Raw genomic sequence first — 14,635 nt, 5'->3', positions numbered from 1 at the left:
TTTTTGGCAATAAAACTTTTTCATTTCAATAGAAATAATCAAGTCAAATGAAAAAATGTCACGGAATTATGAAAAACGGCGATCTCCAGCATATTTCCAGTTGTGAAGACCTGTCAAATTTTTTTCTCAGGAAAATGTATTCTACACATTCATGGTTGAACTAATACGCATTTTTGTACAAAAAATCAGGAAAAACTAATGAGAAAATATTGAGAAAATCTCAAAAACAAATTTTCCGGGACATTTCCGGATCTGGCGACCGGAAAAGTTTGTTTTTTTCGAAAATGAGGCTTCGTCACATTTAGGGAATTACTATTTTGCATCTTTGTGCCAAAAATTTAAGACATCCTATGAACCAATCCCGATAAAAGCTAGCAACAAATGAACGAGAGGTTAATTTATAGGACCTCCAGGTTGACAGGTGTATTTAGGGCTCCACGCGGTTTGCATAATGGTGTAATTGAGAATTTTTTGGTGGGATTATGTGATTAAAGAATATGTTTTGGCGTGGTGGGGCGTTAAGAATATGTTTTGGCGTGGTGAGGCGTTAAGAATATGTTTTGGCGTGGTGAGGCGTTAAGAATATGTTTTGGCGTGGTGGGGCGTTAAGAATATGTTTTGGCGTGGTGAGGCGTTAAGAATATGTTTTGGCGTGGTGGGGCGTTAAGAATATGTTTTGGCGTGGTGGGGCGTTAAGAATATGTTTTGGCGTGGTTAGGAGTCTTTACATATGAAAAGATTTACCTCGTCAATGAAAGGGATGAGTACAACGGCTTCCCATTCTTGTTGTTTACCATTCAAATCTGTTCGAAAGTCGGGCGGGTAGAAGTCAATGATCGCTGAATTGTCCATTACCATCAAATCCTGACAAAGGAATAAAATAAAGTTGAATTTTTCAGCTGGGTAATTCTATGATTATTAGATGGATAGATATTGTATTTTAATGTCAAAAGTTTAGATGTTTTCATGGCAGAAGAAAACTCAATGCTAGTTTAGGATTATTGGGCAGAGTGCTGGGAAAAAGTGAAATCCATTATTAGAAATCCACCCATCAATTGTTGAAAGATTGATTTTAAAACCAATTTCTATAGCCGCCTTTTTTGCTACTTATTGTATTTAAAGTTTTATCATATGTATAATTTTCTTACAACGTCTAATAGTCGGTTAGGCAGTAACTTTCATGGGGCAGTAATTAAAGATAACATTACCTGAAAAGCCTTGGGTAACAATTTGCGACTGGCTGACGGTAAAACAGCTAAAAGTTGTTCGAAAGGTTTGAAGGGGTGACCGATCTCGAAGTGAAGGTCTTGAACGATGAAGTTTGCGACGTCCGAAATGAACGGTGCATAATGGTACGGATAATACCTGTAATATGGAGGGAGAAGGGCTGGTACAGTTAAATAAACACGGAAAAATCCACGAATCCACAAGAGGGGAATGGCGACCTAGAGAGGAATGTGAATTCTAGAAAATAGAGAGAGGGAAAAAACAGCAGTATAAAGGTGGATTTTTTCCGAGAAATCGAGATTCGGTAAATTGCAATGTTTTTTTTCTCCATCAGGCTCAGGAAGGGCCTGATAATATATGGTTGAATTCGAAATATCGTCCTTGAATGAGTTTGCTGTTATTCTCTTTGTTGTCTACGGCAACGGAAAAGGAATTGGAAAACCTGGCTACTCAAAATCAAAGTTTGTATGAGAAAAATTTATTTCGTAAATCGAAATTTGTTCTTAAATTTTGATTACTTTTTGTAATAAAAAATTGCTATTACCGATTCTCGGTATTTCGGGCTAATTTCTTGTATAGCGAAAACCGCCATCTTTCGATTTCAAAGAGTAACTTACGCAAATCGAATGGCGTAAGTTACTAGGTCATTTAGCCCAAGCTGAAAAAGAACAATTATTATTGCTTTTGCTTTTAGTGAACAAAAATAAGGAGACAGAGATGAAACTGATGAAACAGATGTATAAGAAGAGGAGGATGAGAAAATATTTTCCGTATTGCCCGAAAAATAGGATGTAAAAGCAAGCATTCTCAAATACTGAGAATGAAAATGGAAATGCGGATTAAATGGACGTGATCATTAAAACGCACTACTAAACCTGACTAAACTGCTATTTTCTAGGCGCTGTCACTCAACATTGCATATATTTATGAATTGTTTTTTATTTAATGACAATCAAAAAAAAACGTCTTGATGGGAAATGGGAAGAAAAGCGGCGCAAGAAAATGGATAACTGAGTACACATCCTCAAAAGGATTCATTTTCTTAAATTCACGATGTTACTTTTCTTGCTTAAGGTCTCTGAAGCACAAAAATTGCTAAGAAAGTGAAAACTCACATTAAAAGTTCGAAAATTTTGATTAAATAGCTAAAAACACAAAGAAACCACCCCAAAAAATTAAAAATTCATCAAAATACCACCTTATCAATACTTTGATGTCATTGGTTCAGTTTTGCTCGCCTTATATTTTAATTGTTTTTAAATGAAATGTATTTAATTAGGATCGCGAAAAAAAACAAGAAAACTATATTACTCCCAAAACGATGCTTAAAAATTTCATTTTGATTAAATTTCCTTTGAGTGTTTATTCTTCATTAAAATTCTTACTATTGTTTTTAATGGATCGCACTTTGAATTTGTCAAAATTTTTGGTTTTTTTTACATAACTTTTTCAAGATAGAGACAACCGGTTTTAAAGTTTTTATACCAAAATTTAAGTTAAGCTTCTGCAGAATAAAAAAAAGAATCAACATTAAGTTCAAAATATCGTCACAAAACTGAATAACTGAATGATACTTACCAACTCCACGATTGGAGGCCGTTGAAATAGTAATGGGCAATCCATTGTAAAGCACGGATGTATTCCAAACAGATCTTTTGGATGGCAGAGCTGAAAGAAAGTACATCAATACCGTATCACAGAGTTTTGTTACAGTCTTACATCTGCTATACTACTGTAGTTAGGTATTTACCTTTACTTCGTCTAGCGACACATAAGAATTGATTTCGTGCGTGAGTCAAAACATTGACTTAGAAATAACCAAGAAGTATCTATCTGAAAGTCATATAACACCTTCGACATTTGTGCTATTGTACGTTATTGGAAGTAAAATTCAAAACAAACTTTAGAGAGATTACTTTCAGATGATCTGATTTTTTAAACATACAGCTCGACTTACTCTTCAACAATATCCATATCGAACTTTTCCATGTAATAATGGCGTTTGTGCTGTTTGAATTCCAACTGGAACACCTCCTCTTCATCCATATCTTCAATGTCAACCTGGTGGATTAGAAAGTGTAAATGTTGTATGAGAGATCCCGTTGGTGGATTAAAAAATGTAAATTCTAAAAGAGGGGTCCATCTGGTGGATTGAATGTTATGAGAAAGGATCAAAATAGTGGATTGAAAGCGTTACTGTGTGAGAGGACCCTTCTGCCAGGCGGTCGGTACTCCTTTGACGAAGGTCTACCTACAAATTGAGCAATTTCCTTGCTTGGTGTAACGATGAAATTTTGAATGCATGGTATTAACAAAATCAAATGCAAATTGCACTTGACTACCCTATCTGTGAAAAAGAGTAATAAACTAACCTCAGGATCGAGACTAATCTTCAAAGGTTTCTTTTTCTGCTTTGGTGGTGTTTCCAGTAACGAGAAGTCATCAAATGCACCGGACACATTAGCGAGGGCGGCGTACGGATTCTCTGTTCCGACTGAGTTTCCCTTACTATCGTGCCTTCCCTGAAAGAAAACAAGCAACATGCTGAATGGACCTACCTGATGATGAAAGTTAGTTAGCAATGCGAAAAGAAAAATGAAAAAATCAGTCAGAAAATATAGCATTTAGCGAAAATACACAACACAATAAATTCATCATTGATTGTTGATGGGGGGAGAGAGAAGGGTTGCAGGGAAAAAATAAATAGGAAGTTCTGGTCGCAAAAATCAGTTTTATTGACAATTGAATCATGCTTGATGGTGAGCATTGTTATCAATAATGTTTTTGTGTGAAAAACATAGAAATACAAGGAAAAAATCCAATGAAAATCTGCAAAAACGACGATTTCCGGCAACCGGAAAATTTTTTTCTCAAAAATCAACTCGGCCATCTTTTGAGCATTGCGAATACGCATCTTTCTGCAAAAAATCAGAAAAAACTAAGAATGAAAATTCGAGAAAAAGTCAAAAAACCGGTTTTTCCGGCATATTTCCGGCATTTTCGGCCGGAAAAAAATGTTTTTCGAAAATCGGGCTCCGTCACAATTTAGGTATTGACATTTTGCATCAATGTGCAAAATTTCATGCAAAAACATAAAGTACAGCTCAAGAAATTCAAGAAATACCGTTTTTCCGGCGAAAATCGGCTGTTCCGGCGATTTTTAGAAAGTTCCGGCTTCAAAAATCAATTTTATTGAAAATTGGAACATGCTTGATGGTGGGCATTGCTATTAATAATGTTTTTGAATGAAAAAACAACCAATTATATGGAAAAGTTCAACGGAAATCTAGAAAAACGGCGATTTTCGGCATATTTCAGGCATTTTCCGCCGGAAAAAATTTTTTCTTAAAAATCGGACTCGGCCATGTTTTGAGCATTGTTAATACGCATCTTTGAGCAAAAAATCAGAAAAAACTAATGATGAAATCTCGAGAAAATGCCAAAAAAACAGTTTTTCCGGCATATTTCCGGCATTTTCGGCCGGAAATGAATTTTTTCGAAAATTGGGCTCCGTCGCAATTTAGGTATTGACATTTTGCATCAGTGTGCAAAATTTCATGAAAAAATATAAAGTACAGCTCAAGAAATTCAAGAAATACCGTTTTTCCGGAGAAAATCGGCTGTTCCGGCGATTTTTAGAAAGTTCCGGCTTCAAAAATCAATTTCATTGAAAATTGAAACATGCTTTATGGTGGGCATTGCTATTAATAATCTTTTTGAATGAAAAAACAACCAATTATATGGAAAAGTCCAATGAAAATCCAGAAAAACGGCGATTTCCGGCATATTTTCGGCATTTTCGGCCGGAAAAAATTTGTTCTCAAAAATCGGACTAGGCCATGTTTTGGGCATTGTTAATACGCATCTTTGAGCAAAAAATCTGAAAAAACTAATGATGAAATCTCGAGAAAATGCCGAAAAACCCGTTTTTCCGGCATATTTCCGCCATTTTCGTTTTTTTTGAAAATCGGGCTCCGTCACATTTTGGGCATTGCCATTTTGCATCATTGTGCAAAAAATTAGAAAAAACTAATGAGCCGATCTCGAGAAAAGCTGGCAACAGACGAACGAACGGACGAACGAACGGACGAACGAACGAACGAACGAACGGACAAGGGTTAATTTAAAGGACTACCTTAGGTAGGTCCAAAAATAGTAATCAAAGTAAGTGAAACAGCTAGATATGATTGAGAGAAAAATCTAGGAAAGGCTGGTAAAATAGCAGTGTTAAAATAAATTTCAATTTACAAAAAGGTGTTAGTTTGATTCACTGGTAGCCACTTTCTAGCAATATAAAAACATCGAACATTCGAAACTTCACAATGCCTTCTTTTAACAAATAATGACAAAAAATCCAAAGGGAAACAGGGATGATTGATGTAAAAATTACACGAAAGAAAAAGAGCAAAGCTAAATGCTAAAAGAACTAAACTGGAAAGAAAAATCATTGTTGATTCGACACATAAAAAATATTTTATCACATTATAATGAGCTCACCCTTCTCTTATTTGGTGTCCCTCTGGGATTGTTTTGGTGCGAATCTTCCAGCATGTCCCCCGTTTTCTTGCTTTGTAACCATTTAAAGTCCTCATACTTTTCCTCAAAATTGTTCAAATCGAACTGAAAATTACACAAACAAAAAGAGGGTAAAGTGACTATATGCAAACTTGAAAACTTTACTTGTTTTTATCAAATTCAGTTTTTTTGTTATTTTCATCGTTAACCATGGATTGAATATTCCAGTTCAACCTGAACCATTTCTGACTACTAGGGTACTAGAATATAATTTTTTTCTTTTCGAACAGTTCTAATTTTTCCTTTTTACGTTATGATTTTCGTTATCAAAATCTTATATCAAATTCGATCTCGCATTTCGAAACATTATAAAGATGGACCATGTTACCTTGCTTAGAAACTCGAAGAACTTTTTCATTCGATGCAAATTGATATATCCACCGTTATGCAAATAGCCTGGTTTAAAAGAAGAAAATCAAATGTCAGATTTCTCATGATTTGAAATAAATTGAATGCAATTTGAAAATACGGCTTCAAAAAAATTAATATTTTTTACCCCAAAATGTTCAAACCGATCAGGATTAGTAAACCTGAAAAACTACTTACCATCCGTGGTGAGGAGAAAATCTTTGTAAACACCGTACAGATATGGCAATGCATCATGGTTAATATGAAAGTTGGGTAAATGAGGTACGAAATCGTTTCCGACAAGAAAGCCAAGGAGAATCCAATCATCAATGATATTCTCAATGTCATACTGAAAATGGAGCTTGCTCTAAGAAGAAAAGAAAAAGTTTTTAACTCTCCTTCTGTGAACTTTCAGGAATGAAGTAAACACGTTGTCATTAGTGATTTTAATTTTTTTAATGACTGAAATATATTCCTTTGATTGTTTTTATTAAAATTTTACTTTTAAAGATAGATTAGCTAAAATAGCGACCGTAGTACAGTGGTAGAGCATCCGGCTACGGTTCGCAAGGTTGTGGGTTCAACCCCCAGCCGGGTCATACCAAAGATTCCCAAAATGGTACTTGATGCCTCTCTGCTTGATGCTCAGTAACTAAGAGAAGGATCAAGGGTAAGTGGAGAAATCCAGGGAGAAAGAGTGGCGCCCTCCCCTACCTTCGGGTAGATAGCTATCGAAAGAGGAGCCTTCGGGTCGCCTCCGACTGCGGTCGCAGACTTACTTACTAGCTAAAATTGTGTGAGTCATCGAAAACAAGCCTTACCTTTAAAGCACCAAATTCAAACTCGAGATATTCTCGTAGAAGTGATAAATGGAGCAAGTGAAAGGTCTGTTGTTCAGGTTTCGTTATCCTTTTAGCTTGTTTACCAAATCGAACTTCTTCTCGAAGTAAAGCAAAGTGAGGCTCGTGGGAGGTCAAGCCCAGCATAATCTGAAGAGGAAATGGAATTTCATGATACTTGGTAATAATTTAGAGTTTGGATAAGTAAAGAACATGTATCAAAATAAAGCATTCTACTCCTATTGCTTGAGAATAAATTAAAGAGTAAGTTAAAGTGTTAAAGTCGATATTTGATAGTTATTATGAGAACAAGGAAGAAAGCAAAAGGCTTCAGACGATTTTTCCATCTTTTTTCAAAATTAGGGTAAAAACGGACATCTGGTCTGATGGGCTTACCAAATCAGCATCAAGACCATACAAGCAATGTCTTGTGTTAGGATCATAACCAGGTTGTGCTTTGCAATACCGAATGAAATCCATTACTTTGTGTTCTCCCTCTCCTGGTACCTGAAAAACATTTTCAAACATTCTCATCTTGATGGGGTATCTTTTCAATTGGTAATCTCTCTCTTCTTACTGTGCACTCCATCATACTCTCTGAGGCACAATTTGCTAAAACTGTCACATCTAGCCTATCTGTGTACTTAAAGTGATCTTCTGGGGAGTTTCCAGAAACAGGTCAAAAATCTATTGGATTAACCTTCCAATATAACATGTTTTTGACAACGGGATATGCTAATTTTTTCTGGAACAACTTACATCATGCCCAGACAAGTAAATGGTACATTCTTGCCACATTGGATCTGTTGAGATCTTCATGTTGACAAAGTATTTCAATTGATTGTTCAACCTTGCCATAAATTCAGTACCTTTCAAAAAAGTAGAGAGAAAAATATGAAGAGATGGAGATCGTTATAAAGCATACTGAGACCGATTTATCAGATCAGAACCTTAAAAAAAGGTTTTTCTACTGGTGGAGAGTCCAGTCCATGGACTTAGCTCATTTGGATGTAGTTTGAAAAAATACCTGGTGTGATACAGTTTGAATCAATCATAAATAACAGACAAAATCGGGGGTGATGATTCTAGACATATCCGGGGGTATTAATCTCGAGGGAACAATAGGTGACGCAAGTACCTAAAATAAGACATTATTACCGACCCCGGCCCGTACCCGAATCGTTACCGGAACCCATACGGTATTACATAATTATACTATGAGATCTCATAGAATTATTATTAGACTTTTTAATTTTCAATCAAATGAATTATCAGTGGGAAACCGTAAAGATATCACTCGACGACTACTGGATACCAACAATTTGGGAAGACGCTTATCCAAACGCTCAACCTCATAACGAAGCAGACATGGCAGAATTAAAGCAGACACAAGACATCGTTGATGATGAATGCTACCAAGACCCTGAAAACCTTATGGACGATGATTTTCCTAACATGGACGCTGAAATGGACAAACTTGTTGCAGACGAAGAGGTTAGTTATATTCCTGCAATTGATGATGTCTTATTAGAAAGTAACGTATCTATGCGAAACATTGACTATTTAATTGATACAGTAGACGATGGGTCAGAAGAATGTAAAAATATCTTAGACGAAGGCCGAAATGTTACTTTTGATGCAGCCTTCTACTTCGCTTATTTGAACATTATGTATTCATTTTTTTGGAATTTTAAAATGAGTAACCCGAAAGAACTATTTAATATGAAAGGAGTCTATAATACTGATAATAGACGCTATCAATACGAATTTGAAATTGTACCCTGTATGGAACTTGACGATGTGATTATTTTTCAACAGGTCAAGCGAGTCTTTAACGAGGTAAAGGCCATGTCGAAAAGCGATCTATACGATGCCTTAAAAGCCGGTCACACAAACCCCAAGATGCTAGCTTTACATTTCACTGCAATACAAGAAAAGGGACTTGTTTATTTAGACGATGTCTACAACCCCGAAGTATCAACACCACCTACAGTTATCATTCACGCAATTTACCCCGGACTCCATCTTTCGAAGAAGAAACTCGACGCTATCAACGCAGAAAGGTTACTCGTTGCCGAACATTGGTCAACCGAATCCGACACCTCGGCATACGCCTGCGAAAATGCCCTTAAAAACCAGTTGCATACACACGACGTCCTTCTTATCAGCGCAACCCGTCACAAGGGGACTTGGCGTGAGAAGACGGATAGGAGAACAATTCGTCAATACGTCTGGCAGCACCTCCAGGACATGTTCTCCAAAGCTGTTGATAGAGGATGTGTCACCTATTCCACACAGCAACAGGCTAAGGGATTCTGCTGCAACGGAAAACCTGACGTCTCCGGAGAGTTACAAGAAAACGTCCCTGCTGTCCACCCCCTTTCAACCTATCCCTCTTCCTCAAGACTGGCACGTCCGCGATTACGAATTGTTTCAATTACGTCCTCTGAAGAAGAGTACATGGTAAGGAGCAATTCGAGCGTCTCGCCGTCATGTCCGTCAACCGCCAGAATGTCATCCGTGAGAGAGTGGGCTTCCCTGACCGAGTTAAGCTTGATTTCTTCAAGCCCATTGAGACGAAACGTAAACGAGGTTATGACGAATGGATTTCAAAGGAGACAATATCAGAGGGATCAGAGGGAGCCGTACAATCGAAAAAAAACCGTCCGACGCCAAATCTTGGAACTCCTGAAGGAGAAGTGCATCAGAAATAGTAAGCATTATGATGTTGAACTATTGACTAATGAACATTTACAATTTTTAGAAGGTTGTATTATGCCGTCTGCTCTTAACAATGTAAAAAGAATTGCTTTTAATCAGAATTGTTATCGTCCAATTGTACCTTATTTTGAGCGGACTGAGTTTGGGTGTTTTGATTTATCAGATCAGAACCTTAAAAAAAGGTTTTTCTACTGGTGGAAAGGGAAAAATTCCAGTCCATGGACTTAGCTCATTTGGATGTAGTTTGAAATAATACCTGGTGTGATACAGTTTGAATCAAATCGTTCCTCCTTTGGTAGAGTTTGTCCTTTCATTTGAGCTTTTCGAATATTATTTTCTGCTTCTTTTGCAGTCCTGAAAGAGTCAATTCATTCTTTTTATACAGAAAGGTTTAGATCTTGAATTTTAAAGTTTTACATCATCCCTTTACGATTTCTTATGTGATGCATTTGAGCACTTAAACTGACCAAAAGGTTTTTTATTCACCATTATTCTTAGTGAGATAAACCAAAAACTCCCTATGAATTCAGATCTGACATGTTTGGAGACAAAAACTTCAAACGGTCTTCAAAGGTTTGTATAAACAAAACTAGGCCCTTCATAAGTAAGTAAGTGAAGCCTACCTGAATCTTCTACTTCTCTGTTGATTCATTTTAGCTCTTGGTGCACACCCATCAACAGCCATGAAGAAGTTCTTCTTTGGTTTGATGATTCTGAACAAAACCTACAGTGAACCAAACAAGGAAACATTCTCAACTCATCAACGCATAAAAGACATTTTTTAAAGTCCATATGGGTCCAGAGAACCCATATCATATTGTGAGGCTAAGGTCCAAATATGAAAAATGGATACTTATTCAAGATACCTCAAAGAAATCTGACTAGAAACTGTCTGAAACTGCAAAAAGCTCAGAAGGATTAAAAAAAATTGTCTATTCATTTTTTATATAAACTGCTCGCTCTATCAAGTATCAAGCAGTTTATTTGATAACGAGTCGAATTTGCAACAGTTTAGCTCACCTCAATATAATTGAAAATATTTCGAAAGATCTGTTCCTCTGTAATCCGAAAATGTGGGTCGTCATCGTTTGGATGTGAGCAAGGATGAATGATTCCATTCATGTCCAGGTATAGATTGTCAAATTCTGGAATCTACAACAATAGAAAAGTAAATACAATAAAATGTGTTTCCCATCAATTCATAAAGAGATACCCAAGCAATGCAAGAGTTGTGAATTGTAAAAATTAACATAAAGATTGAAAACTATTGTAAGTATGAGCATGAATCTGGTAATGTGGCCCACTTTTCGATTTATTAGTTTTCCTACTTTGAGGCTTTGGTGAAATCTCTATAGGTATATAGTCATATCAAATCTTATTGTTTCTGGTCAATCTTGACATGGGCAAGCTTAAACAGTCATTTTTTCTGATATAACAGGTACTCAAATTTTCCTAGAGGGGGCTTTCTTTCAAAATGTGAACGGAAAATAAGGTTTTAAAAAAAATGATCAACATCATTGTATAATAATTCATCAACAACATGCTTTCTCCAGCTTGGTTTTTGTTGTTCTCACAGCCAGAGAATATGAAAAATGAAAAACAAAGTAAGTACCGCCAAAAAAAGTTTTTTTGGCATATAAAGTCAAAAATGTTGCGGACATAACTTTTTCCGTTCACAAAGTTATGTCCGCACAGATTTGACACAGAAAAAAATTGAAAAGCTTTAGCTCACTGGTTTTTACATTTTAAATTCTTCCCAGATAATGGGAAACTAGAGCAAGTTGCAAAAAAACGGCAGTTATCTTGGTCAACGCTTAAAATTATTTTGAAGTGAACAGTGTCTTGTTTCCGTTCACATTTTTGAGTTATGTCCGCACACTATTTAATCCTTTAAATTTTTCAAGGAGTTATCCTTACTCAGCTGAATCATTTTTCTATGTCAAGGGTTACATTTGGGGTCATTTTATACAAATTTGAAGTCTAAAAGGCTATTTATTGGGAGACAGTGAAACAAAACAGTTTCTCCAAAAATCAGTTATGTCCGCAACAAAAAGTTATGTCCGCAACAAAGCATGAAGTTTTCTCAATCTCCAAACACCAATTTTAGGTTTCTTTGACAAATTATTGCATCTAAGGTCATTTTAAGTTGGTTACAACTAGAAAAAAGTTTCATAATTTTCTATTGGCAAGATTTCCAGTTTATTTACCTCTTTCATATGTATTTCATGTTGCGGACATAACTATTTTGTCTAAAATGTTGCTGATCAAGTGTATTTGCAAGCTGGCATGATGTTTTATTATATGGAAGTAATGCTTAGGCTATTAGAAATAGAAAACAAATACTCTGATGCCAAGTTAAGGTCCAAAATGAAAATTTTAACAGAAAAATAAACTTTTTGTTTCTTTGAAAATGATGGTTCTGAACCTGTGAGCTTGAATAAAGGATAAATTATGCATTAATTTGCATATTAAATCCATTGTGTAGTGTTCACACAACATAATCTACTACACATTCACTTACAGACTAGTTAGAATTGCTCCAATAGTTCAAAACAGAGTCATATTCTGTAGCAAATTGTATGTTGCGGACATAACTATTAAAGTATTTATCAGATTTTTAACCCTCTTAAGCAGTTATGCTAACACTTTGACAATACTAAAGAGTTACATTTGTGAGTACCGTGCATTTCCTTGCTTTTCAATTTTTTGTGTCCTCTAGGGTCGTTATTCTACTAGAAATATTAGAAAGTTTTAATATCATTGTTGAGTCTTCTTTTGTTCTTTTCAAAGAAAAACATGTAATAACTGAAATCAAACCAAACCAAATCTTTTGGTTTTATATTGATTTAGTCTCAAATATTCCTTAAATTTTGGTAACAGAAAAAGACACTCCAAAATTTTAAATAAAATGATGTAAAATGTTCTATGGTTCTACCCTGGAAGTAAAAAAGTTATGTCCGCAACATAGCATTATTACCCATTTAACCCTTTCTATTGAAAAGGATGAGTGGCTTTTCAAGGAAATATCATATTTACTGATTATGAAGATGTACAACAGTTAATGTCAAGCTCAAAATTTCACTTTTAAAATTAGATTATGACAAAAAATGATATATATGATTGGATTCTCTTTTACAGATAAATCTTCAATTTTCAGGAAATCATAGTTACAAAGACCTTTCAAGACAACAAATTTCAATGATTAAATTTTGGTTCAAGTACAGCAAAGTATTAAAAGCCAAATAATTACTCAGTTTAATGTTTATTGCTGATTTTAAAGTAAATTTGACAAAAAGTTATGTCCGCAACCAACAAGGTTTCATTTTCTAATTTTTTATTGATCAACTGAAATATAGCAAACTTTTGGTTTTTTTGAAAGCTTATAATGGGTCCTTCAAATCTAGAATGAAGTTACCTGATCATAGCCAGTTTTCTTTTCATGAAGTCAAACTTTATGGGAATATTTTTTAGTATTTTAGATTAATTCTTCTGGAAAAAGTGTCAGAATTTGAAAAATATGTCATACTGGACGGTAAAAATTGCTTTTCAATGCAGCTTATTATATTAGCCATGGACTGAAATCTAAGACAAGTATTAGATTATGCATATTTTATCTCAAATGAAGTGTAAACTAAAAAGAGTTTTTTGCCAAATTTGTCTGATTATAACTACTCTAGGTAAAATTTCTGGACCAAGCCAGTTTGATTAAGCCCTGATATTTATGTTTTCTGAAAATTGAAGTCATTAATAAAAAGATTATCCAGGAATAAAAGTGAAATTCAAAACTTTATTTTTTCCAAAAATTTTCACCTATTTGGGTGATATTACCAGATTCATGCTCGTATGGCTTTCTGGAAGTAAGATATTGTGTGATAGTTTTAAATAAGTCATCAAAATGGTAATTCAAAATATTTACAATTAGATTTCTGTAAGAAAGACTACCTACCTACTTATCGTAAATTCCCTTCAAGCTCTTCGCTTTTCATTTCAAAATTACCCAAATGTAAATTGAACTAATCAGATAAAAAATTTTCCAACCCAAATCCCACCTCCAAAACCTAGGATTAGGTGACGATAAACAAGAAATTTTTTCACTTCAGCCCCATATGATATCTTTGTATCTTTCCTTTCTTCAAAGGAGGGCAAGAAACTCATTAGGGGGGTCAGGGTAGTTAAAAATTGACAAACTTAGGGTATTAATTGTTCTAAAAGATTTAATTTAAAAATAGTGATATAAGTGATGTGAAAAAAATGAATTATGGAAAGATTTAAAACCTGATGTTCCTTGATGACTTGGCTGAGACATGGATATCTCTCTGACAACCATCTGTAAAACTTTGGTACTCCCATCTTGTATTTTCTTTACTTTTCAAGATTTTACCATATATTTTTCAAATTTCAAATTTCTAAAACAAAAATTATAGTTTAGAATAGATATATCATTCAATACAAAAACATTCAATCTAGTAATACTAAAACCTTTAATATGCAATGTTTTAACTTGAAATATTGCAGTCACATTTAAAAAGACACACAACAAAGAAAGTATTGAGAGCTTTTAATTTCTAGATCTTTTTTTCATAAAAATACAAAACTAATAATTGAATACAACATTTGTACAACCACTTTCCAGAGAGGCTAAATTGCCAGCAGTATCACCAACTTGATCTTGTGTAGCCAGATACAAGTCCTTTGTCAGCATAGTCGCGAAACTCTATTCTTGATATTCTGTACTTGACAACATTTCCACGAGCTCTGTCAGTCAATGTACATCTGCTACGGATTCTGATCCTGTTACTATCTGCTGGTAGCTGTGATAAATCATCTGCTGCTTGGAGGCGTACAGAGGCTGGTAAAATGTCTGATTTTCTAATCAATGCCAGATTAGTTCTCTCGTTTTCATATTCCCTGAACATTTCTCTCCT

General features: G+C 34.9%; 1 protein-coding gene across 4 annotated transcripts in view; it reads right to left on the bottom strand.

Annotated features, from left to right (window-relative positions):
• The window catches only part of LOC136820598 (5'-3' exoribonuclease 1-like), a 36,117-nt gene extending 21,993 nt beyond the window's left edge, over positions 1–14,124 (bottom strand). For 3 of the 4 annotated variants that reach the window (XM_067076790.1, XM_067076788.1, XM_067076789.1), the window contains exons 1-15: positions 13,986–14,124; positions 10,731–10,862; positions 10,334–10,434; positions 9,967–10,064; positions 7,749–7,858; positions 7,386–7,496; positions 6,972–7,139; positions 6,349–6,517; positions 6,131–6,198; positions 5,725–5,847; positions 3,600–3,749; positions 3,185–3,288; positions 2,806–2,895; positions 1,209–1,365; positions 745–864 (exon numbers count right to left, since the gene is read on the bottom strand). In XM_067076790.1, coding sequence (XP_066932891.1) covers positions 745–864; positions 1,209–1,365; positions 2,806–2,895; positions 3,185–3,288; positions 3,600–3,749; positions 5,725–5,847; positions 6,131–6,198; positions 6,349–6,517; positions 6,972–7,139; positions 7,386–7,496; positions 7,749–7,858; positions 9,967–10,064; positions 10,334–10,434; positions 10,731–10,862; positions 13,986–14,060 — 1,776 coding nt within the window. In that variant the 5' untranslated portion in view covers positions 14,061–14,124. Of the gene's footprint in view, positions 1–744; positions 865–1,208; positions 1,366–2,805; positions 2,896–3,184; positions 3,289–3,599; positions 3,750–5,724; positions 5,848–6,130; positions 6,199–6,348; positions 6,518–6,971; positions 7,140–7,385; positions 7,497–7,748; positions 7,859–8,016; positions 8,064–9,966; positions 10,065–10,333; positions 10,435–10,730; positions 10,863–13,985 lie in introns of those variants that run through there. The other variant, XM_067076791.1, reaches the window with a different exon arrangement.
• Positions 14,125–14,635: the final 511 nt, after the last annotated feature.

Source organism: Clytia hemisphaerica, unplaced genomic scaffold (assembly GCF_902728285.1).
Source record: "Clytia hemisphaerica strain Z4C2 unplaced genomic scaffold, Clytia hemisphaerica genome assembly, whole genome shotgun sequence".
Lineage (NCBI taxonomy): Eukaryota > Metazoa > Cnidaria > Hydrozoa > Leptothecata > Clytiidae > Clytia > Clytia hemisphaerica.
Note: the sequence above shows the minus strand (reverse complement) of the source record. Positions and strands in the feature narration are given on the sequence as shown.